The following is a 22,209-nucleotide window of genomic DNA, read 5'->3' as shown; positions in this document are numbered from 1 at the left end:
GCAGTTTTAGTTCCAAATGCAACAGACAGACAATACATTACTCATAAGCTCAGTATTGTGATGTTGATTTCAAGCCAAGTGATGCAAATATGTCCAAAAAAGCGAGAGACATGTGCTCTGCTCCTTTTGAATACTTCCTTGCTACAGACAAAAAGGAAAAGTAAATAACAAGTAGCCATTTCAGTCAAGAAAGTTATCTCAGTCTAAAATTTACAGATGACTTTCTGGCACTACCATTTCCTCAGAAAACTTACTCGAGTGACAATAGGTGTAGAGAGCTCTGTAAAGCTTTCCTTTTGACAGATTTCCCAGAGTTGAAAACAGTGATGCTGCCTTTTCCTTATCTGATGTCTTCTAATCAGGCTAAAACTGCAATAGTGTGAAAAGAAAGATAACATTGTAGGGCATGGCACCAAGCTGATCAGCAAGATTGCAATCCTTTGCCTTCTATGAACTGTCATGCATCTTTTTCCCTCATTCACAGCAGCTCCGCAGGACTCAGGCTACTTTTACAGAGATCACTGTTCATACCAAGCTTTAAGGAAAGTTTAGTTCTATTTTACTTACACTAAATATTTAAAATGTCATATTGGCACCTTATACATTCCTCTCTTGAGAGTAAATCAACTCTCATATCTCCTCTATCTACTAATGCCTCAATGGCTAAACAAAGCAACACAGCACTTTAGAGAATATTATTAATTCAGATCTCCTGAGGGCAACTGCACCATTCTACTGCTCCAGTTTAATGAGAGGTCAACTTATATAGTCAATTAGGAATGAAAATAAATTAGAAGAAAACATATTTGTATAGCAAACAATTTTAATCAAAATTGCCAAGAGTTCTGCACCACTGATTCATTCTTCTGTATTGAAATTCAATTTAGAACATTTTCACCTGCTATTTCTTTCCAAGTCTGGGCTCATGGCAGAATCACATAAAACTCATTTGTGAAACACCGTGTTTGACTGGAAACTTTCAAATCTGAGTTTATCTTCCAACTAGTACCAACCATGTAGGACTTCAGATAAACTCAAGCAACATCCTTCCAGAGGGAACAATATCATTCATAAAGGAATGTCTGCAAAGTTTCAACAGCTCTACCAAATTCTTCTAAAGAATTAGTGGAACTAATGACACCACATAAGTAAAAAGATAAAGAGTAGAAAAAACAAAGCCTATCTGTGCTTCAAGCTTAGATATTAAATAAGTGGTCAAAATCTGTTTCTGGGATTGTTAGGTTACAGATGTAAAAGATATCCACCCTAGGAAGCAGCATGACACACTACTATCATCTGGGTAACTTAATATTGAAATATCCAACTGCAGGAATTTAGAACAATGTGCTGTAAGACCAAAGAAATTAGAAAGTATGAATTCTCCTTGCTCTGTCCTTAATTTGTTTATAGGTCAGACTAATTAATGTATTTTCTAGGATTAGAAAATAAGTTATTATGCGCTAGTGGTACACAAAAAACTACTTCTAAGCAGCTACCAGCAGTCAGGTCATATTTAAATATTAAAAGGAATTAAGAACACATATTCATTAAATGATATAATTGGTCCAGTCTTATTAAATAACTATTTAAAAATTCTATTTGTTTCTACCTGCTATAGAAGACATTAAGGCAAAATCAAGCTGTCCTGTAAGTCATATAGGTACATTATAGATAAGATAGTTTCACATGCAGATACACAAACTTAAATGAAGCAACACCATTGGATTATTTCACTTGTTGTCACTGTTGTCAAAAGTTCACTATAACCAGCCAGAGATGAGCTGCTACTGGCCACTACTGCCAACAGAAGTAAATATGAACACTTAATGCAGTTATAATTTTCAGAAGATAATGCAATTGGGTAATGCTGTTCACCATGATTAGGGTTATCAGCTCACACAAAATTTCTTCTCTGAACCTAAAGAAAAAACTGATTTTTTTTTTTTAAGCCAAGCACCAGTTAATTGCTCAGAACTGGAAAACTTGTGCTAGTAACTTCATATTAAGTCTTTATTTTATTTTCTGAACTCCTATGACAACTTTGTATACACAATGCTTCCAACATTTTAGATTTAGTGTAATGAATATTATGAAGGGGCAGAACACTCCAGTTCAAACAAAGAAGACTGAATGAAATTCCAAGCTAGACAAGTCCAAAGGATTCCCTAATAAGAATTAAAAAATGTGTATACATTACATACTATCTCTATATACACATACCATATAGAGATACTCTGTCTTATAGTGTATAGTGCCACATATGTTTTACCTCTACAGAATCTGTTCCTACAGAAGACTTAAAATTAGTACATTTATGCAGATGGTACCCAGAATAATCATATCATGGCCAAAAGTACATTAATTTCTTGGAAGAGTATCCTCTAATAAAGAGCTCAGAGATGACAACAACTAGGCACTATGAAAATGCCTTTCTGCAGTGTAACTCTTGTATGTGAGTGTACAATGTTCTTACAGCCAAAGGAGGTTGGCAAATGTTAGTGAAGCACAGGCCCAAGACTTTATTTAATTCAAAAGGTTAAACTGAGGATGATAAACATCATTAATGAAAATGCAGATATCTGTAGCAAGAAAGAGCCACACATCACATCAGGCATTTGAAAGGTCTGTTTTCACATCATCTGAATATTTACTTCTGGGAATTAAGAAAATAGTTTAAAGCTGATGAAAGTCACGAACACACTGATCTACCTTAAAGCAATGTTTACAATGTGCACAGAATTGGGATTTGACACAATAGGGTACTAGAACACACTAAACAGCAATGTGATATAATAATGTAACTACTTTCTGAAGCAAACTGATTGTAATTACAATAAGAGCCCGTGTTTTTTTCAGGGCACTTCATCTAATCAAATCAAGAGCAGTTTCAAACTGTCCCTCTTTTGTTTTAGAAGTTTTTTGTGTCTGACTGCCAAATTTCAAAGTTGAAATCAGCCTCCAGTGTCCATCAGAACTCTATCAGTCCACTCAGTAATTCTGAATAATCCATGAAGAGCACATAAAAGAGATTGGAAAAAAAATTCTATCATCAGGCAACTCGAAATTCTCTTCAAGGGCCATCACCTGACACTGAAGTACTGCAAGGACCTATAAATTGTAAAAGGACAGAAATCCACACCATTATTCATTAGCCAAGAGCAAAAAGAAAACAGCCTAAAAGTGGCCTCTTTGAAGAGCCTGAAAAGGGCCAGAATAAAACGTGCTACACGGCTATAAACCTTTGCCATCAGTAATCTGCAATTATAGAGCTCCTCTGATCACAAGAGACTTGCAACAGCAGTTGAAACAGAGTCTTTCTAAACATTACTTAGAAGTTCGTGAATACAAATGTATGAATTGTCAGAACTCAAAGACCCTTAGAATGCTGCAACAAACAGCTTCAAAGCAAATAAGCTCTTCTAGAAATTTGGCTAAGGTATTAAAACAATAAGCAAGATCCTTGTACTTGATTGCAAAGGAGAATGAATCACAAGTTTTCAATGACCTTAAGACTTCTGTACACAAAATGAATTATCACTGGACAGCATTTTAAAGTAAATAATTTAATCAGGGAGGCTTCCCAGTACTGTCACAATCATTTGGCGTTGGTTTTGAGTTTTTACTTAAATATTTGACACTTAGTTCAGAAGATCAGTTACACAACTACACTAATTACCCCTCTATGGGAAATCATAGCATGCAACCAATCTAACCTACTTTTTAGAAATTCAAAGTATACAAAGACTTATTTATTTGGTAATTCCATTTTGACATGCATCTGCCAAAACGCTGTCACACACAGATCCTAAGATCTTAAACAAAGGCAAATGTACTTTTGGCAAATGTAACTGACACTAGGGTGATGGGGAGGTTGGCAAATAAAACAAAATCCATTACACAAAATGAAAACCCCAACCCCCACACTTCCATTACCGAAAGACAAAGTCTTCAAGCGTTCTTGAGAGCTTTGCTCTGGCTTATAGTTTTGAATTCAAAATTTGGAAAGGAATTGAATGTCTATTCCTGCAGCTTCTCATGTGAGGTGTACATCCATGGAAGAACAACCTTACACACCTTTCCTGCTTTCCACACTGTTTCTTGGGCAGCACACTTGGGTGCAGGAACCCAAGTACAGTTTGTATCTGTGTGTAAGCCTCCTTCTCAAACCACATGGAAACAAAAAGAATGCTGATGAACACATGCAGTAACCTACCACTTTTTTTAAAATGGGAATTTTTTTTCCAAGAATACCGCCTGTTAATTCTCATAAGGGCAAACTTCAACAAGTTGACCAGAGTAACCACATCGTAATTCTGCCTACAATCAATTTCAACAGTGAACTCTATCATTTCAGTCAGAAATAAATCTCAAAGTGAAAAATGACATCCAAGTGGCAAACATTCTCCTGCTTGTGTACACAGTACACTGAAATGCAGATTTTACCAGCTGCCTTGCTTAGACACCTTCCTCAACTACTATTGCTAATACAGACATGCCTGCAGGTGAAGAGAGAAGAGGTTTGAGGATGGGAGGGGAAGTGGAAAACACATTTAGTATTACATCTGAGGCATATATTCAAAAAATTGGAATCAAAACTCCACTATGAAGCTCAAATTAAAACTTTAATACTCTGCAAGCGCTCTAAAGATGTTATGTTAAAGAAGTTATGTTTTTGTGGTGAGCAGACTTTATGATAGAGCAACTTCAGATATATTCACAGTCATTTAAGAAAAAACAACCCAGAATTCTAATCTTCAAAAATGACATAAGAACCATCATCTAGATTGTGTACTACACCAGCGTCTAAATAAACTACATGTTCTTAATATAGAACATTGACACAAATTCCTTGGGTGAAATGACCCCACCTAACATTCTGACCGTACTGTGGCACTTCTGCTCAAATACACAAACAGGTGATACCACCACAGTACAACAGAACCTAAAATAACTTCTACCAAAAATAGCACAAGTTTCATGAGTACCCAGATTTCATAAACTCTCAAATGCAGTACTCTAAATATGTTTCTTGACCGAATTAGCTCTCAGAAACACTGTAAATGCCATCCTCTCATGCCATTTTTTCTTAGTCTCCAGAACAGCTCCAGAGCTTCAATTCATGTCAGTTCCCAATTCTCTCACGTTTATCCGTAAGGATGTTTTTTCCATGCTATCCATACACCAAACACGGAGCATTAACACCCTTTTAAAAAGGGGCAAAGTAGCTGAAGATTTGTCTGAAAGCTGAACTCTTCTCAAACACTAGCAAGGTTGTATCTGTGTCATTGTAGTCTACTTGGCTTGATAAATTCTAGATAAGCATCCTTAAAAACCCTACTTGTACCAGTACACTTAAAGATTTAAAGAGCAAACAACTGAGAGAAGTTAGGAGATCCAACACATGGATTACGGCACTCAGGGAAAGGCAGGAGAACACAGCTGTTAAATTCAACTCCACATGGAACAAGATGGGATAATGCCCATTAAAGCGACCACAGCCTGCCTCTGTGCACTACACACGAAGAACAGGAGTCAGTTTTACTGTTCATGGGGTTCCTTCCGTACAGGGGGAAAAAAAATAAAAAATTAACTTCGGATCTAAGAAAATGCAGTCTTTGTAAGGTTGGGAGCCATACTGCACACGAGTCCCAAAAAAACCCAAAACACAGAGAAGTGAGCAATCCAGCAGCGGGCAGGGTGGAGCACAAGGCGGGACAATGACCTAATAGATCTTTTCTATCTTTAGTTTCACGAGGCTCCGTGGCCAAGAGGCGCCGGGATGCCCCGCTCTGCCTCCGGCCGCGTCCCCCCGCAGCGCTCAGCGCCCCCGCCAAGTTGAGCCGAAGCCGGCGCTGCCAGCAGGGATCCCGAGGGAGGGAGCCGGCACACAGGGAGCCCGAGGCAGCGCCGCAGGCACCAGCAACGCTCCGAGTCACCTCTCAGCTATGAGAACGCGAGCGACCCGCGCCGCCCGCCCTTACCTTGAACACTTTCCCGAAAGCACCATCGCCCAGCTCTCCTATGATTTCCCAGAACTCCTCAGGGTTCAAATCCCTCTTGACGTGCTCGTATTGTTTCTTCTTCTTCTCGCCGCCCAGCTTGAAGATCTTGCGAAAGTTGAAGAAGGACATTTTGGCTGCAGCCGAGGGATGGGGCGGGCGGCGGTGCCCCCTCCGCCCGCCGGGACCACCTGGCGCGGGCGGTGATGCCGAGCGCGATTCCCACGCGGAGACCAAAGTCTTGGCGTCGCCCGGGAAGCGCCGTCACCGCCGGGCGCTGCGGGGAGACAACACCCCGCGATGCCCCGAACGGGGCCGGGCTGGGCGCTGCTCTCCCGAACGGGCTCGGCGGTCCCTACTCGGCCGGGCCGGTCACCATCGCGGCAGCAACAAGTGCCGGCTCCCTCCTCGGGACGGGCGGCGGCGGAGCCGGAGGAGGGGTCACGGCTCCGCTGGGAGGGGGCGGCTGCTGCGCGCCGGGCAGCGGGGAGCGGTCACGTCCCGCCTCACAGGACGGGGCGGATGCAGCGAGGGGCGGAGGCTGCCCTGCTCCAGGCTCCCGGCCGGTGTCCTCGCGGAGCGGCACCGCGGCGGAAAATGACGCTTCTCTGCCGGCCTCTCTCCCACTCGCTCGCTCCCTCGCCCTGTCGCGGAGCGGGGCCCGGGCGGCTCCGCTTCCTGCGGGGCGGCACCGGCGGCGCCTCCGCCCCCTCCGCTCTCGCTCCCGCCCGCCGCCGGCGCGTGCGCCCCGCGCTCCCGCCCCTCTTCCCGCGCTCCCGGAACCGCCTCGCGCCCCTCCCGCCGCTCCGCCGCCGGCGCACGCGCAGCAGCGCGCGCCCCAGCCGCTCCCCCCTTTTCCCCGGCGCGTGCGCACGCGCCGCACCGGCAGCACGCGCGCGGACCTCCCCCGCCAACGGCTCGGGCCCGGCACAGGCGGGGGGAAGGGGCGGGGCTTGCCCTGACCACGTGACGCTGCCGCGGAGGCCCCAGCCAATAGGAGCGCGCGGAGGCTCCGGGCGGGTAAGTCGGTGTCTGGCTCAAGATGGAGGGGCCGCCCTCGTCCCCCCCCCGTAGCTCAAAGCAGAGCGACAGCGCTGGCGCGGGGATCGAGCGCTCTTCCCTCCCTCTGCCCTCTTTCCCTTTAGTCGGCTGCGTGGCGTTGCGGGTGGGGTGTGTGGCAGAGGGACCCTTTTTTCCTCTGATCCCGGAGGACACCCGCGCCGCTGTCCCGTGCAGGGGGGTGTCCCCAGCCCTGAGGCAGAAGGCGATGCTCCCTAGGCGGGGCGCAGCTTCCCCTCAGCGCTGGCTGCGTGCCCCGAGTCCCCAGGCCCGCCGCGGGAGCCGAGGGGCCCTGAGGGGCTCCCTGTGTGCTGTGTGGGCAGGCAGTGCCTCCTGGGGAGCTGCGGCTTGGACGAGGAGCTCTGGGGAAAGTGTCGATGGCAAAAGACGGCGTTTGAAAACTTTCTTTTGTTTGTGGTCCGGGGCTGTCCCTGGACCTGCTATTGGTTAGTCTTCTGTCACAGCAGGGTGCGATGTTCTCGTGCTGCCCGTTTGGTATCTTCGGTATCTTATTTAATCACTGGGACAGGCCTGAATTTCCTTATCTCACAACCTTCTCTTCCCACAAGTGATTCCTTCCTCACCCTGAAGTATAATTGTATTTTAATAGCTGTGTTGTGTACATGACACCCAGTGTGGGGCGTTTCCTCGCTTGAAAGCAAGAGGCGTTCCCGTTGCCTGGATTAGGGGCAATTAGCAGACCTGGGGACAGAGTTTGGGCTGGGACAGGCTGGAAACAACAGCTGAGGCGATGCTGAGACCTCAGAGACATCTGACAGTGAGACAAACACCCAGGGAAAATCGTGTAATGCCGTATCCTCGTATGAACCTCAGTGCCTGCAATTGCCATTAGCTTAAGCTGCATGATGAGCTTCTGAAGATCAAGCCTCTGGTGTGCATCATTCCCCAGACCATTTTATTAGCGTGACAATAGTTTGCTATATGAGGAGCGTAAGTCCGTGTGTAAATTCAGTAATAATAATGAGGCATTGAGATGCCCCTGACACAAAGCATTTATGAACTGAACAACAGTGTTCTGTCATGAGTCAATTTCTTTAAACTGTATAAAATCAGTTTCATGGGTAGTCCCACCCTGTGAATAGAGAGCCTTTCAAGTACTCTTGCTAAACTGATTTGTTGTAATAATCAGCGTTTGTTTTTCAAAAATTATATTCGGCTTTATGGGTTCCTTGTACTGACAGCTCTGCCACAAAAGGTAAAACTGCTCCAGAGGGTGTTAAAACCAAGACTGTTTATGCGTGTGAGGACAAAAACAAGAAACAACTGCAATCCCAAGGATCTGTTTTATCTTCTGTGATCTGGCTGGCTGGCTCCACCTATTAATTTCATAGGCAAGTTTCAGTCAGGTAGTTTGAATTAAATACAATAATAAGGAGACTGTTACCAGCGGCAATTTAGCTTCTCATATCTTAATTTTTAAAGTTAAGTTTCTTTTTCTTCTCTGTAATTTTTCTTTTGCCCTTTCAGGTGGGATGATAGCTTTGATTTGGACATTAAAATACAATAATGGCTTAAATAATAGTTTTCATTAATATTTGTCATTTAATATTTTGATTTTAACTTGTTCTTTGTTGGATAAAAAGTGCTTTGGGATTAATTCTGTAGGTTTATTTAAACTGACTGGTTGGTAGAGGATGGGGTGGAAAAAGGAATCCAAAGCCATAGCATGAATTCCTTGTATTGAGGCAGGATTATCTTTTCTTTAGCCTCAGGGTTAATGGCAGTGAACCTTGAGGCTAAAGAAAAGGAGGAAAGGAAAGGGGGCAGGGGGGTGTTTATGTGTGGATGTTAGAATTTGTAATAACTAGAAAGAAATGCAAAATAAAAGAAAATTTGGTAAGTTCTATGCGAACAAGAGAAGTTGAGCTGGCAGTTGTGGGCTGGGATAGCAGGGCCTGATTCTGCCTCAGCCCTGTTACAAATCTTGTGCTGTGCAGAGCTCACACACAGCATCTCTGCCCCTGCTCTGTTACAAACACGGAGCTGTGCAGAGCTCACACACAGCATCTCTGCCCCTGCTCTGTTACAAACACGGAGCTGTGCAGAGCTCACACACAGCATCTCTGCCGTGGGGCAGTTCCAGTGGGACAGAGGAGGCTCGCTCGGAGCAGAACGGTGCCGTCCTACCAATGGCTGAACGTTAGCAGGTACTGCATGTGTGCTGCTTTGGACTTGTATAAACAGAGTCTTCCTGAGAGCTTTTAATTCATATAACATTGAAAATATAAGATGAAAGTCTGGTACAAGAAAGGAGCACTTAATCTAGTGATAAAGCTTTGCTTTTACCTGTTGTGATAAGATACGAAATGATGACACAGACACTGCTGCTCTCGAGGGGAACAAAAAGAAGAAGAAGAACTTTATTTTCTGACTCCAACATTTATAGTTTTCCAAAGGTGACAGTGGATTGGAGGGTGACAGTGCCACCTCTCCAATGCCACTGGACAGACCAAGGGTCCATCAATTCTCTCCACCTCCGTGAAAGAATGCAAAACATAGGTTATTTACAGAACTGTGTGTGAGAAAGTTTGTTGAAAGAATGCAAACATCAGAAGGCTTAACAAAGTCTTACAAAATCAGGGCGACATCTACCTTCTTTTTTACTCTTGAACAAGTAATTCAAGATAAAACCAGGATATATGAAAAGGAAAACTTTGACTCCGTCTCATTTTTTCCCTTATTCTTTCACTCTGGAGTTACAGCATGCCACTCAATCCTGAAAATAAACTCCATAAGGTGAAGGTTAAGTGCTAGTAGCAGATCCTTCCCAATTTGCTGTGACTTCCTGGTTTGGAGGAGTCTGTATGAAGTCTGGATTTTGTGTGTGTGGTTTCTTTTGTTCCTGATAGCTAGAGTTTTTACCGACTGTAAATGTTTCCAGATGGTAAGGATAAAAAGGTAAAAGTGAATTATATTAAAATTTCTCCTTCAGGAATTTAAAGCAATGCTTTTTGAAAATTCATTGCTTCCTTTAAATGTCAGAGGAAGATGTTAAAGTAAAGATGTTAAAGAGCTATCTTGATTGTGCATCAAATATACTGGCTTAAAATAGCTGTAAACTCTTTATGACAGTCTTTTTCATCTCTTTGTGAATTAGAAATCTCCTTTATACTTCCTGCTGCTTAATATTGTCATCCTTTCTCATTGACTCAATCACTTACACTTGCCACTGTTCCTAACTCCCTCTTTAAGTTGTTTCTTTTAAACTGCTCCAATTTCTCTTAATTGAAAGTAAACACTTCAGAAATTTAATTTGAAATGTGTTCCTCACAAGATTTATTGCCCTTTTGCTGCAGTCCTACATACTGTTTTCAGTTCTTTCAAAATATTTAATGGTTTATTTTTATATTGTCTTGACTTTCTGTCCACCCACGCTTTCACTGATCTCCAAAATTCTTTCTGGTGATTGAGCTTATTGAACTGCTCTAAGGTCACAGGTGGCTTGTTTGTGGTTAAATCTGGAGTGTAATTCTTGTTTCATCCATCTTAATCTGTCTGTCACCTTTGGCACTCAACACTGTCCTTTCTGTTTTCTTTAATTGATGTACCCTGTGTTTTTATTGATATTTTCTAGTTGTGTGGTGGCATTTTTTCATCGGCTCTGCCATTTCTCCTCTGTTCTGTTCCCAACGTTAACATTTTGTGCTCTGTTGGGCTCATTTCAGTCTAAGCACCAATGCAGCTTCTAGATCACTGGAGTGATCCCCAGTGCAGGGGGTTGATCACTGTCCTGGTCCTGTGGCCACGCTGTTTCTGATAAAGGCCAGGATGCCACTCGCCTTCTTGGCCGCCTGGGCAGCTCCTGCCTCCTGATCAGCTGCTGTTCATCAGTGCCCCTGTGTTCTTTTCCTCTGGGCCACTTTCCAGCCACTCTGTCCCAGCCTGTAGCCCTGCATGGGGCTGTTGTGACCCAGGCAGGACCTGGCACTTCCCCTCCTTAAGCCTCACACCCCTGGCCTCAGCTCATTGATCCAAGCTGCCCAGATCCCTCTGCAGAGCCTCCCTGGCCTCCCGCAGATCAACACTCCTGCCCGGCGTAGTGCTGTTTGTGAGCTTAGCGAGGGTGTGCCCGATGCCCCATCCGGATGATGGATACAGGCGTGAACAGGGTGTACCCAGCTCTGATCCCTGGGCACAGCCCTGTGGCACCGCTCACCGCGCTCTGGGCCCGGCCCTGCAGGCAGTTCTGTAGCCAGCAGAGAGCCCCTGTCCAGGCCGTGGGCTGCCAGCCTGGCCAGGAGGATGCTGTGGAACACAGTATTGAAGATTTTCTGAACTCCAGGTGTACAACATCCACAGCTTTTCCCTCATCCACTGGGTGGATCATCTAGTCATAAAGAGAAGGCGGGAGATCAAGCAGGACTTGCCTTTCTGAGAGCCATGTTGGCTGGGCCTGACTCCATGTCCTGTACATGCTGCATATACAACACTCCTGAAGGCTTTCTAGTAAATGTACCATTGGTAGAGCTGTGCCTTACAGGCTTCTCTTTCTGTTATGCAGAACAAAAAGACTTAGTTTTGTACGCAGTAGTTTATGAGCATTTATGATATGAGTAACAGAAATAGTTCAGTCATAAATAATATAAACAGGAAAAAATAATAATACCAGAGTTTGGACACTCAAGAGCTTGCCCATATCTCATTAGCCAGGATCCATACTCAGGCTCCTATCAGTAACCTGGGTATATTACTATTTATTACATGGTTTGGGTTTTTTTACTGCCTTACTGCAGGACCAGTTAATCTAAGAATTGCCATAGAAACATGTGGCATTTGGAAGCTTGAACATATGAGGATATTACTCAATGTTTGCAGTAAAAAACATTGAATATTAAAACGTTTAGGGATAGTATTAACCTAATTTTGGCTTCAGAAAAGTCTGTGTATTTAATCTAAATGTGCCGTACGTTTTCAGCAGTCAGTGGGGAAATGTACCTTCACAGAGCAATTCACCTTCCCGGTTTTAAATACTTATCTTTATCACAGTGTTTGACTGTGTGAGGTGTTTTTCTGGCAACATATAATGGGAGTTCTTCCTACCTATGGAGACTCCACTGCCAGCAGAACTCTTGGAGTGCTTTTCTCTTGATGGCAGCAATATTTCTGGGAATGATGACAGAGCAACTATAAAAATTGCCAAATTACCTGAATGTTTCCAAGTAAATGTGTGATGGTTTATTGAACAGACTTTATCTGAAATTAAATGGCAGAGGAAAAGCAATAATTTAAGTATCAAAGTTTGAATAAGGATCAGATATTTCAACAAAAAATACAAGAATATTTCTTGGAAACATGGCATGTCAAAAGCATTCAAGTTTTAACATGTTGACTTTATTGAAGCTATAGAAAAAAAGTGGTTTTTTTTTTCTTATTGCTTCCAGTTCATCTGCAAGAAAACCCTCTTCAAGACTTACATTCAGAAATAGTCACATGTCTTTGTAGGGGAGTGAGAAGCAAATCTCAGATTTAATGAAATGCGTCAACAACTTGAAACTTACATAGCTGATTCTCTTTGATTAATTGACTAGTGCAATTAAGAACTTCAGATCCTCATGATAAAGCTTTTCAAGAATGCTTTTTGGCTTGTATTTAACTCAAAAAGTCCCTTCTGTAGGAATTTTCAGTTAATATTAAAATACTGAGCTGCACTGGTGGATAGTACATTTTTTCATACAGTAGTTAGTCTAATAAGAGTTCTCTCCATATTGTGATGGCTTAACAATCTTTCACAGAACCACACAGAACTAAGTCCATCTAGAACACTCTTTTTTTAAATAATAATAATGTCCTTTAAAATACTACTACTCTTACCTATAGTGCTGTATTCCTTCTAACCATTTTAATAATTTGAGGTTATATTTCATTTGAAACAAGATTTATTTGATCAAAGCTGTACCTGAACACAAAGCAAATTATTTCAAACTTGTGGAGCCTCCTCCATCTGATAGCTATTAGAAGCTTTAGTTAAATCACTGAAAGCATGTCTTGCAAATGGTTGCCTTTCCTCCAGATGGTAATTAGACCTTTTCCTCTTGCGTAGCAGTCACGAGCTGATTTGCTCTTTTTGTTTGTGGCTTTCAAATTTGCATTAGTTCACATAGTAGCTAGGATTAGAAATTTATTAAGGGATAAAGACAGCTTTGCATCTCAGTATTGCTCTCAGTCAATACTGGCACAAAAAAATGTCTGAACAGAAAGCCCACATGTATTGCTGCTTTTCTTTCTGTAAATCCTGATTTTCTTTCACTGTTTCCCAGGAGTCTTTTATTTTCCAGAATGGACGTTGTGTTCTCTTGTGATCCTGATCAGCTCTGGAATCTTGGGACCAAATAACATGTTCTGTAATATGATTTTTTTTTTTTAATGGCTGGCTGGCCAGCCATCAGACCCAGCCATGGTAAGCATAACCAGGAGGTTTATTATGCCTTCTACAATTACTATTAAAAATATAACATTCTGTGAAATAGGGAACATTTCCTACATGCACAATAAAGGAAATTTTGACAAAAAGATAACACTAAAGACTATTGATTTCCTAGTGATATCCCATTAAGAGACATTGCAATGGGATAATATTGTAGATATGCCTACTAGTAAAAAGGGGAAATAACACAGAATGTGAGATACCAACTGTTTATTAAATTATTTTATTGAAAAAAACAGCAAAGTTTTTCATTGCATAATGTTATTTTTTTTACAACCATGTTTGCATTAATTTCTGTGTGTGCAATGTTCCTCTCTTATCTCGAAAATGAGGCAAAAAAATAGTTGACTGTTGTAAAGTAGAATTTGGTTTCCTGTAGAATCTCATCTTGGTACAGCAGCAGTGAGTGGAGCTGCAATAATATGGCAATTGTTAAGGCAAACAGCAGCTGCTGAGTGTCCAACAATAGTCTGTGCAAACTTTGGGCACTAGCACTTGCTTATGACAGAACAGGGTATTGTGATGTGATGCACTTTTTGTCTCAAGTGCCCTGAAATGTTTATTTTTTGACAGAAGGAATCTTTAATAGCTAGTCCTCAAAATTACGTTTTATAGTACACTGCTATATTTATGGATTAAGCCAAAAAAGCCCATTACATTGCATGGACTGAATTGTAGCAGGACATAAAATTACTTACATGAAAAATAATTCCTGTGGCTTCTGACTGAGCAGTAATATATTTTTCTGGATAGAGTATACAGGAGTGACTTCCTTTCAGAGCATGCGGTAGGAAATGGCATTTATTCAAATTCAAATGCAATTAAGGAGACACTTAAATTAGTTTATAAAAGGCTGTTGGTTTCTTTACATACTAAGAAGTCGGAAATAGTAATGAGTTTATCATGTTAACTGTGACAGTGATTCATGGAAGAAGTTACAGCCACAGGGGAGGTATTTTCTTTCAAGTATCTAAATAATGTTCTGTCCATTTAGTGCCTTTCAATGGGATTTGGAACAAGTTTTTAAAAATGGGCAAAAACCAAGTCATAGGTTAATTATTTTGAAATCTCAGGTTGTAATGGAGTGCTCTGTAGTGCTATGAATGTTCATATGAATGTTCATATAAATTCTGACTTATTCCAGTAGCTGTTCTAATTTAGACCAGATACATAAACCAGTTGAAAGGGGAGGGAGGGAAATGGACAGGAATGCTTGCAGAAATTGAGTCAAACTTGTGGAGTTCACAGCCACAGTAGCCTCAGAAAGCTATTAACTGATGCTTGTCACATCTGTGAAAATTTATGAAATTTGAAAATGTTCATTCAGAAAGTGACACTAAATCTAAGTTACGCTGCTGAAACAGAGTAGGAAAGCTAACTTTTTATTCTCTTTTCCCTCAAAGGAGTTAGTTAACTCCTTTGTGTTGTAGCAGTAAATTACAAATCACAGAATGGATAAGGTTGGAAGGATCCAAGCTCTTGCTCAAGCAGGGCCCCCTAGACCACATTAGTGAGGATTCTGTCCAGACAGTTCTGCAATGTCTCCCGTGAGGGAGACTCCACATCCTCTCTGGGCAAACTGTTCCAGTGCATGTTCTCCCACACAGACTTCTTGATCCATGGGAAATTGTATCTAATGCACGGGACAAGGATCAGAAAGAGCTACTTCTACTGTTTATTTTGTTACACACTTCCCTGTTAGTTTTTTCAGAATCATGCTTTTGGAAAATTGAGTGCCTTGTTTCAAGGTTTAGCTTGCATATAAAACAAGTTCAATGTCAAAAGGAGACAATCTAGGGCTGTAAGCTTTGTCCCCCTTCCTTCCAAGACTGTGGATGTTGGAGGAGCCAGTTTGTTTATCTTCTGCAGCTACATGCACCTGTCCAGAAGGTTTTCCAGGCAGTGCTGTGGAAAGGTAAAATCAGAGGGAGGGAAACATGTTACAAGTTATGACATGGAGACATTAACTCCACTGGAAGACTGTTATACAACAGCCATGTCAGTTTATTGATAAAACAGCTTTTTTGTCCCTATCTATATCCTGCCTTATGGGCATTGTGGGCTATGCCTTTCTGGATTGCTAGAATCCCCACTGGTTAAAGGTTGCAGTGATGGGCCTCTTGTCTTGCTCTTCACTTACCAGTGAAATGTATTGTAATAAAAACTAATGTAAGTAAAAGACATACAATGTTTAGAATTTCAAGGAGTATCTTTAAGAAAAAAAATTCTTCCTTTTGGTAAATTGTTATCTGAACAGCTTAGACAAATGTTAAACCCTTGTACAAGTAACATGTCAGGAAGTGCTAAACTTCTGGAAGTTCAGAGGAGTTGTAGATTTCTTAATTTTGTTTTGAAACTATGTCTTTGAATTGGAATTGTACTTACATATAAGAACTACAAGACATGCAGCATGCAACATCAAAATTGACAGGATTTAACATGACAGAGGCAGAAAGTGGTTTACTGTGAAAGACTGGAAGTGCTTGCCCCATCTTGATTTCTAATAGAATAACCAGGTAGGAGGTGGATCCAAACTGACCTTACCTTATTGTTTGATAGTTTTCCAACAGCTGTTTCCAGGAGCCTTTTTTTTTGTCTTTCAGTAAAGTGTTTTGGGCTCAATGATGGTGTTCATCTTGTTACTGGTATTGGACACTTTCTTTTAATTATGTATTTTTTAAAAACCTATGGGTGAGTTTCATGTCTAGAATCTTTGTTCCATAGTGACTGTAACAAAAAGCTTTACTTCCCAGTTCAGTAAGATTTACTTGTATAATAATACAATGGGTTTATTTGGTTTTTATTTAAAATGCTGTATGTGGTTGTAGGTAATTAAAAACATTTCCTGAAAAATGGTGGGTTTTACTGTACCATGCTGGAATTGCCTCTGCTGATCATGAAGAGTTGAATAATAGTCATTTGTCACATAGGGTGTTGACTCAGACACAGATGATTTCAATTCAGATGACAGAGGGTGTTACAAAACCCAGCTGTAGACTCTGCTCTGCTTTCCACAAGTTGCTTTGTCTGTGGCAGGAATGGCTGACCTATGGAGCAGTTTTTGACAGCCACAGTTTCTGGCCTAATTTATTCAAGTGAACCAGTGATGCCTTTAAGTTGTTTTAATGCACTGGGTTGGCTCCAACAGTTTAGGAGCTGTTTCCAGTGTAAATTGTCAGTGCTAGCATGGTAGTGGCAGCCTTTGGAGAAGAGTGAAAGCCTGGTAGGATGCTTGAGTTGCCTGTATTAGTGCATAAATTGTCTGTTTCTGTTTCACAGCTAACTTGAGAAAGAGCTTTTGCAGCAGTGTGCCAGCACTTGCAGAGCAGTTGCAGACAGCCACTGGCAAGACACATTTTCTTGGCTCAAAATTATTAATCTCAAATTAAGGCAATTTTCTCCAAGAGCTTTGGTTGTTAGTCAGATTTGGAGAAAAGATAACAAGAAACATTAAAACAGATTCTCTTCTTTGAGGTTTCAATTGCACTGGGATTGGAAGAAGCCTGTGTACCTTTTTTGGAAAAGGTACATGGTGGGCACAAGAATATGAGCCAAGAAATTAATTGGCCAGGGCTGATTCTGAATAAATCAATAGGGTGTTAAATAGGAAGCTCTTGAGACAAAACTACCAGGGAGGCTGTTTAGGAAAGAAGAAAGAAAATAGGTTTGCAGGGGTGGCATGGTTGGGAAGGGTGCTGATTTTCCTTGCTTTCCCTTCTAGGATAATACCCTGCTGAGCTCACAAGGTAGCTCTGGGGTTATAGACTTGGTTCACTTCTCAGTAGAATCAGGAAAGCTAACATTGATAAGCAGTGGGTCAAAGAGACAGCCCAGTCTTAGTATGTTAGAATAATCTCAAATTGAGGTTTCTTGTTTATTTGTATCTAGATACCTACTATGAAAACTTTAGATTTCTGCCCTTCAAACAGAGTTATTTTCCCAAGAAGAGCTTAATTCTTGTTTTGGTTTTGATTATGCCTTCACAGCCTTTTTCTGGAGTTCAAAATAGAATACTGATATCTTCTGTCTAATTAAATTGTGGACTAGATTCTTCTGTTGCCTTTTTTCTCCTGTAACATGATTGAATTCCTTGCACTACAGCAACCCTGAAGTCATTACACTGCACTGAAAACAAAATGCAGAAGGGAATGACCTTTTGCTAGGACTCTGTGTTGTTTATATTGCTAAGCCTGATCACCATCTCCCAGCAAAAGCCAGTTTAATCCTTAAACATTAATTAGATAGTATCTGTTCAGAATTGTCTATTGTTTGCTGTCTGGGTCTTCATTGATTATAACGTTGTGCATCTCCACAATGCCCCTATTTGCCCCTTAGCTCTTCATTGTACAGGGCAGCTCTTATCTTCCTTGCTGATAGCATATCACCAATGGTACCAGTTAAGAGCTGAAAACACTTGTAGCATAATGGAAAGTTCCACTTTTGCCAGGATGACTCATTAATTAACCCCAGGATGGAGAGGCTTCCTCTGCCAACTTAGGAAAAAGTTACGGGAAGATACTATTATATATCAAAAGATAAATGATTGGAAGAGTTATGTCAGCCTTATAGGAATTATGTTTTTTAATACTCTCAATCTGCCTGAAACAAGCTTGGAAACTCACTGAATAGATACTTTGGAAATGGTTTACGTCTTACTTTGTTTAGGAGCAGACTGACAGCTGCTGAGAAGAATGGACATACTAGCAGTGTTGGAGACAAGCTGTACATCCAGGAGGCACTAAACATATTTTCTTTCTTACTGACCACAAGCTTTTGGCTTCAAATAGGCCACTGTTCAAATGTAGCTACCAAGCTGACCACTTGGGAGGGAAGGAAGAAAATAGGCTTGGTTTTGGGTGGTGTCAGGGGTTGGGAGGGCTCTTGGGACTGTGAAGAGGCCAGGCCAAGGAAGACTTTGGCTGCTGTGCAGAATGCCCTGGTGTGCCTGTCAGACATTGCTGAGTGGGTGGCTGGGGTATGGTTTTGGTTTCACTGTCCCAGCCTGGTGTGGATGGAATGTATGTAACTCAGGACTTCAGCAGATTTTTCTTGTGGACTTCAAGGAATCCTGTGATGCCTTCATAGTGCTGGGGGCACAAGTTAGTTTTTATCAAGGAATCTTTGCCAGATTTGTAAGATAAAGTGTTGTGTGTCTGTAGCAGACTTGAACCAAACAGAGTGGTCTCTATATAAAGACATATGATGGGTGTAAATATCTCCAGTGAGGAGCTGTAACAAGGCTAGAGTGAGAAGGAAGCTCCAGAATTTAACTCCTAGTCGTTTCTGAGATGGAAAGAGCTTTTGCTGCAGAAATCTTCTCCCTTCAGAAGAGGGAAGCAGTAAAAAAATTTGGGAAGATACTTCATTTAAGCTTAAAGTGTGCTTGGACTTGATCTATTAACATTTGGGCATTTCAGGCTTGAAAAGTGGCTATAAAATGCCACTTTTAAAATACAGATATTTTTTAATCTTCAGTGGAGCTGCTTCATTGATTTCCCCCCACATGCACACATGTGCAGGGGTGACTTCTGCTTTTTACCCCAAGGAGTGTCTGTTTACCCAAAATACAGCAGATTAGACAGCCTTGATTCCTGATTGTCTCTTTTTGGCTGGTTATCTCAGTCTGCTGTCTGTCTAGGAGGAAAAACAGGTGCTGAGCTGTGACAGGGTTTGTAACCATGCAGAGTAAATTGAGGGGCACGAAGCAGAAAGGAATGTAACTTTGTACTAGAGACTGCAAGCAAAAAGAGATGGGGAAACTAATTTTGTTAAGAAAATGAGTATGCCAAGTAAAATACAGGTTCAAACCATTTGTTCCCTTCAGAAACTTCATGGTCTAAATTTGACATAGACTGTAGCAAGTATCCAAAGAGCTGCCATATGGAGAAATAGCAGCTTGAGTTAGAATCATACACTTAACAGCTTAATTTCTAAATTTCTATTGAGCAGTGTCTCAATTCAGCAATAGAAAAAGGATGCTTCATGGGGAGACTTGAGTGAGAAAGGAATGGTGTGACTTTTTGAGTAGATCTTGCAGGTGCAAAAAGGAAAGGCTGAGAAGAGCTGTCTGTAGTGGCCAGCGAGACATGAATCCAGGTGTAATCAAAACTATTTCAGTTTGTTACTCAGTAGTGAAGTTACTGCTGGAACTGGCTAAATCAGATATTTTCAACATCTCACCAAAGAAATGACCAGTCTGAGGAGGAGTAAATAACACTGACTTTTTTTTTTTTACTTTTACTAGTAAAAAGAAGGTGACCTGGAAAGCCTTACAGGAAACACGTACCTGTCCATACAGGAGAAGCTGATAGAAATTATAGAAATTATTTTCAGCTTCCAAGTCTTTATGGGGATCTTCCTTAATCAAGTGCTGGGGTTTTTGACATCAAGACTGTGATAAGCAGAGAATTGGATCTGTAATGGCAGAAGATGGCAGGCATTAAACTGAAATCTGAAAGGGTAAAAAGGAAAAGTAACAATTTCAAAGTTAGTGGAGACTACATGCCCAAAATAAAGAAGGGATGGCTGCTTTTGTTTTAAATAAAGTCATCCTCCCTCAGCTCCACGACAAAGCACAGGACAAACAATGAGAATAATATGTTAGGGGAGGGAAGGAGAATGATTGGGGAATAATAACCATCTGTAGAGAAAGCAACGACTTAGGATCCCACAATCCTGCTCTTTTAACAAATGTTGATTTAGTTCTCTGTTTATGGATTTTGAGAGGAAAAGTCTCTGAAATTCTATTTCATTTGAAGTTACTGGGGGAAATGCTGTTGCTGGATTCTCAGTACTTCAAACAAGTTGTGAGTATTGATACTTTGAATATTTCATGTGGCAACACATGAAATATTGATAGATAAATACAGCATTTTATTAGATAAACTCCAGTGTCTCATCTTCAGCTCTGCTGTGTTATTGTATGTGTATACTCATGAGCTGTTTTTTTCATTTATGTGAAAAATAATGAATGTCAACAGCTCTTCACCTTTGTAGAAAACAATTTCAGCTCCTTCTGTGTTCACAGGTTTCAGATGCAGTCTGAGTCTGAGAAGTATGAAGAAGAGATGCCTTCTCTGCACTGGGGTATAGATCCTGTATTTTCTGCATTTGCAAGACTCTATATTAAAGATATTACAGAAATGAGAGAATCTGTACAGGTGCCAGGTATGTATTTAGAGGTGCTGATTATCATGCACACAGGTGCAAGATTATCAGGGAGGAACCCAGAAAACTTATAATTGATTTGTGTTGTGCTTTTTATGAAGGGATTGAAGAATACTTCACAAACATCAGTAAAGGAGTTTTCCATTACCTTAAGCTAAACGATGTTAATATCTTTTAGCAGTTCTGAGAACAACAAGTCGTATGTGAAAAAGAAAATATATTTGTTAAAATGGTTTTCCTTTTTCTCCAGACCATCTTTTACATCAAGGTAATGTTGTGTTTCCTCTATGTGGTGGTGCTTGTTATATTCTGATAAAGTTAATTCTACAAAATGCTTGTCCTTTCTGCCCATATGTGTTGTTATCTCTTCACCATCTCTACATTTTTTGCAAAATTTTGACAGTTGATGACATTGCTGGATGTGTGATTTTTCTTTTTCCTAAGGATATAAATACATTATAAGACAGATACAGGTTTTGAGGTTTTGTCTCCTTAATTTCTAGTTATAACAGATATATGACATTCTTCATACATTGGAACAACCTTATTGTAAATTCTCGCCTCTGTGCTGGACCTTGCCCCACAAGTGTCTGCTTTGCAGTCTGTGTCCTGCTCGTCTGCAGTGGCACCCAATGTAAGCTTTGGCTGAAGTAACACAGCTCTGACCTTGAATTGCTGTTTTCACTACACAGGCTTTAAATAGACTGCAGTGTGTCTTCTGCTGTGGAAGCGTTCATTGCTCCCAAGTGAAGCCTGACACGGTGCAAGATTATCAGGGAGGAACCCAGAGAACTTAGAACTAATGGGGAAAAGCAATAAGCCCTAAGCACAGTGTATGTCTTTGGTTTGCTTTTGATGTTTTTTTTGTGGTTTTTTATTTTTATTTTTTTCTGTCCACAGAGACTAAGTACCCCTGTTTGGCTCTTTGAATAGGCTTTGCCTTGTAGGTTTTGTTATTCTTCTTCAGTTTTCTTTAACAGCAAGGATAAAAATGCTGGTTTTGGAGAAATTAAGGGCTGGTGGGTGTTTTTTCTCTTCTTGCAACCATTTTTATGTGCATAAGGACTTCACAAACCACAAATACCAGTCTGTCTATCCATCTATCCATCCTCTGTTAAATAATATGGCAAGAGACTTTTATCATAAATCCATTGCAATATTAGGCTACTGTTGTTGATGTTTGTCCTACAGTAAGTTTTATATAGAAACCTTTTTAAACTGTCTCATAAATGTCTTCTAGTAGTACTGCTGTGGGAAATGCATCTGGTAAAAACTGTTCTTCATCAGTTACAGATACTTTAATTGTTCTCAAACAAAATACAACACAATTCAATGCCAGCAGAATTGTAGTTTGGACTTGAACATTAGTACATACACATATGAAAATGTATTCAGAATAATGAACCTTACAAACACCAACAAACATTTCATGACAGCAGGAACAGTCCTAGAAAGTACAGTCCTACTCTTTTTTTTTTTTTTGCCTCCAAAATACTTTAATTTCCCTTCTTACTTCTCTTCCTGTTATATTACTTAACT

At 41.1% G+C, this 22,209-nt stretch overlaps 2 protein-coding genes across 4 annotated transcripts in view; one reads left to right on the top strand and one right to left on the bottom strand.

The window, feature by feature from the left end:
• SLK (STE20 like kinase) overlaps positions 1 to 6,131 on the bottom strand; it is a 49,649-nt gene extending 43,518 nt beyond the window's left edge. For all 3 annotated transcript variants that reach the window (XM_041415285.1, XM_041415288.1, XM_041415287.1), the window contains exon 1: positions 5,982 to 6,131. In XM_041415285.1, coding sequence (XP_041271219.1) covers positions 5,982 to 6,131 — 150 coding nt within the window. The remainder of the gene's footprint in view (positions 1 to 5,981) is intronic.
• A 754-nt stretch (positions 6,132 to 6,885) lies between these two features.
• STN1 (STN1 subunit of CST complex) overlaps positions 6,886 to 22,209 on the top strand; it is a 42,357-nt gene continuing 27,033 nt past the window's right edge. Inside the window, exons 1-2 of the mRNA XM_041415909.1 lie at positions 6,886 to 7,019; positions 20,531 to 20,670. Coding sequence (XP_041271843.1) covers positions 20,538 to 20,670 — 133 coding nt within the window. The 5' untranslated portion in view covers positions 6,886 to 7,019; positions 20,531 to 20,537. The remainder of the gene's footprint in view (positions 7,020 to 20,530; positions 20,671 to 22,209) is intronic.

This window comes from Onychostruthus taczanowskii, unplaced genomic scaffold (assembly GCF_017590055.1).
Source record: "Onychostruthus taczanowskii isolate IOZ18803 unplaced genomic scaffold, ASM1759005v1 scaffold5, whole genome shotgun sequence".
Classification (NCBI taxonomy): Eukaryota; Metazoa; Chordata; class Aves; order Passeriformes; family Passeridae; genus Onychostruthus; species Onychostruthus taczanowskii.
The sequence above is the reverse complement of the archived record's forward strand: the minus strand, read 5'-3'. Positions and strand labels throughout refer to the sequence as shown.